General features: G+C 58.2%; 1 protein-coding gene across 1 annotated transcript in view; it reads left to right on the top strand.

Moving 5' to 3' along the window:
* Positions 1-1,215: 1,215 nt before the first annotated feature.
* The window catches only part of DQ04_03141100 (hypothetical protein), a gene marked incomplete at both ends in the record, with an annotated part of 1,992 nt that continues 53 nt past the window's right edge, over positions 1,216-3,154 (top strand). Inside the window, one exon of the mRNA XM_009312566.1 lies at positions 1,216-3,154. This exon is cut by the window's right edge and continues 53 nt beyond it. Coding sequence (XP_009310841.1) covers positions 1,216-3,154 — 1,939 coding nt within the window.

Genomic DNA, 3,154 nt, shown 5'->3' with positions numbered 1-3,154 from the left:
GGGGGGGGAGGCGGACGGCAGTACATGCGCCCCCCACGCATGCGTTTACAGGCGTGCGGGTCTGTGGGGCGTGCCGGTACGTGTCTAATATACCCACATGCATGCATACACATATGTATATATGTATATATATGCATGTATATGTATGTATGTATGCATGTATGGGTGTGTATATGCCGATACGTGCGGGTGTGTGTGGCTGCTGGTCCCTCTCTGTCTCTCCGCACCGCGCCGTGGTCTCGCGAAGGTGGGCGAAGCCGCGGCGGATGCACGGGAGGGGGAGAGACAAGGGGCGCCAGTGAGGAAAAGAAAAAAAAGGAAGAAGAAACGAAAAGGGAATGAACAAACAAACGAAGAGAGAGAGAAATGAATAAATGAACGAAAAACAAATGAAGAAAAAAGTCACGAATTGACGGCAAAAAAAAAAACAGGAGGAATTACTAAACGGGAGAGAGGCTGGGNAAAAGAAAAAAAAGGAAGAAGAAACGAAAAGGGAATGAACAAACAAACGAAGAGAGAGAGAAATGAATAAATGAACGAAAAACAAATGAAGAAAAAAGTCACGAATTGACGGCAAAAAAAAAACAGGAGGAATTACTAAACGGGAGAGAGGCTGGGTGTGGGAGGGGGAACGGGTAGGACGAGGAGAAGGCGGATGATGGCCGCAATCGTGTGGTGGGCGGGAGTGTCATGTGCATATGTGCCACTGTACTCTGTCGTGGAACGCGGCCTTTTCCGTGCATGCGGGGCGTGGTGGTGCTCAAGCCTCTTTCCGCTGCTTACTCTCGCTGATTCACCCTTTCTTTCTTTCTTTCTTTTTCCTCTCTCTCTCTCTCTCTCGCGCGCGCTTTTCACTCCATCTATCTGTCATTTTCCATGCAGTCGTTCAAAGCTGTTTTCTTTCTTGTGTGTCGATGCTCTGTTGTGCGCTTGTCTCTCCCCCTGCGTTTGCTGTGTGGGCGTCCGGTGCTCTATTGTCCCTCTTCTCCCTTTCACAGGGGGGCTCGCTTCCCTCTTTGCTGCTGCTGTCGTCGCCGCCTGTATGTTGTGCAACGGCGAGAATAAGTAACGAGAGATCATTATTGTGAAACAAAGGAATCCCCCCAACGACGTTGAGGCGCAGCGTTAGGCCAAGACGTGAGGGGAAAATCAACAAGGGAAAAAAAACGCTTTGATTTGTGTATTTATCGTAGTTAGCCGCGGGGGAGAAGGCGAATGGACGAGGCGTCTGCGCTGGTGGCATGGGGCAGACAGGTGCTCGCCAACAGGCGGCTGCAGAAACATCGCGAGCGACTTCAACGCGAGAAGCAGCACGCCGACGCCGCCACAGCGCAGCTGCTACGAGGCCACACCACCGTCGACAGCACCGAGATGTCCTGGGCGTCAAGTGGTTGCCGCGAGGTCGCAGCGCAGTCGATCGTTGACGAGGCTCTTCTTCAGCCGAGCAGCGGTGAGAAGGGCATGGGACCGACCCCAACAGCGAGGAGCACCGCGCCGCCACGCATGGGCTGCGTGGTGCAGTCGAGAAGTAGAGGAGGAGAGGGTGAAGGAGGCGTCGCGCAGCTTAAGCGACGCGTCGGGGCGGCGAAGTTGTGTGTGCAGGAGTTGCAGGACTTGCAGAAGCGCAACGAAGAGGCGTTTCTGCGGCGCCAGGGAGAACTGCGGAGTATGGTAGAGGAGAGCAACCGCGGGTGTACCCGTTACGTGGGCCCTGTGCCGCATGCCGCTGCCACCGCTGCTGGTCATAATGGCGTTCGCACCGCCACACCGTCACAACCAGCAATGGCGGTCTCCTCGCCACGCCAGAAGCTGGGCCTCAGGGAGCAGTTCGACGAGCTCTGCGCTCTCCAGAATGCGTTGCAAAAGAGCCAACACGAAGAGGAGGTGGGAGGTGCAGCAGTGGCGGTTCTTACAGCTTGTGCGGGCACCGTGCACAAGTGGGATGATCTTCTTTGGCAGCAGCTGCGTGAGGCATTCCATGGGTGGCGGTTGCGCCTGCTGCCGTCCCTTCGCCGTTTTCGCGACCTTGTGGAAGAGCTGCCGGCGTTGCTGCTGCAGTTCCACGATATTCCCTCGCAGAGCTCGCCACTGCCACAACACAACGCCAATTCTAGGGTAGGCCACAACGCGGCGCTGGCCGCCACTTCCCAAGTGACGGCTGGCAGCGGCAGGGATGCTACGACTTCTGGGGTGGAGGGCCATGCGGACAGCAGCCTGCCCACTCACAGCAGAAGGAGTGTGGTGTTGCCTGCAGCAGAGGAATACCCCGCTCTGGAGTGGCTAGAAGCGTTGCCCGTGGAAGAGTCAATCGACGTTGTGCTGGATGCACTCGCTAGGGCGGGTGCCGAGACTGCCAAGAGTTTATTGTCGCTGATCGAGCTGTCGGACCAGAAAGAGGCGCAGCTAACGGGTCTCCTTGCAGAGGCGGAGAGACAGTTGCAGTCCCAGGACGCTGCACTCGATCATGCACGTGAATTGCTAGAGAAGCTACAGGAAGAAAAGACAAGATGGGAGGCTGACGGAGCCATCCTCAGCGATGCAGTGGAGCCGCTTCAGGAGAGAGTGCTGGCGATGAAGTTGGAGCGCGAGCAACAACAGGCGGAGGAGCGGGAGTTGGCGGCGGAGCTTAGGGGCCTTCATATCCGTGTGAGTGAAGCGAAGGAAAGCCTGTATCGGGAGGTCGCATTGCGCGGCGAAGCGTTGCGACAGGCCGAGGGGTCGCGACAGCGTGCAGACGCGGCGACGCAGGAGAAGGAGTTGCTGGAGGGGGGCGAAATGCAGCAGCTGAAAGAGCAGCAAAGGGCCGCCGAGGACGACGTGCTGCGTGTGCGCCGCGTTGCGCGTGTTGCGAGGGAGGAAGAGGAGGACGCGGCGGAGTTGCGGCGGCGGCACTGCGATGAGTTCCGCGTCGCGCAGGCAGCCCTCCAAGCCGCAACAAGTGCGCTCGTGCGGCATAAGCAGCAGCACGAGGAGGGGCAGGCGGAGCTCGTGTCGCTCCGCTGCCGCGCGCACGAGCTCCAGGCCCAGATCGCCGCCACGGAAGAGGGGTGCAAGGGCCTGACTGCTGAGCTGGAAGTGCAGCGCGGTGTGGAGGCAGACGTGAGTGACGAGCTCGCACGCGTACGCGCAGAGATAATGGCGCAACAGAAGGAGA

This window comes from Trypanosoma grayi, assembly GCF_000691245.1.
Source record: "Trypanosoma grayi strain ANR4 Tgr_314_V1, whole genome shotgun sequence".
Taxonomy (NCBI): Eukaryota; Euglenozoa; class Kinetoplastea; order Trypanosomatida; family Trypanosomatidae; genus Trypanosoma; species Trypanosoma grayi.
Note: the sequence above shows the minus strand (reverse complement) of the source record. Positions and strands in the feature narration are given on the sequence as shown.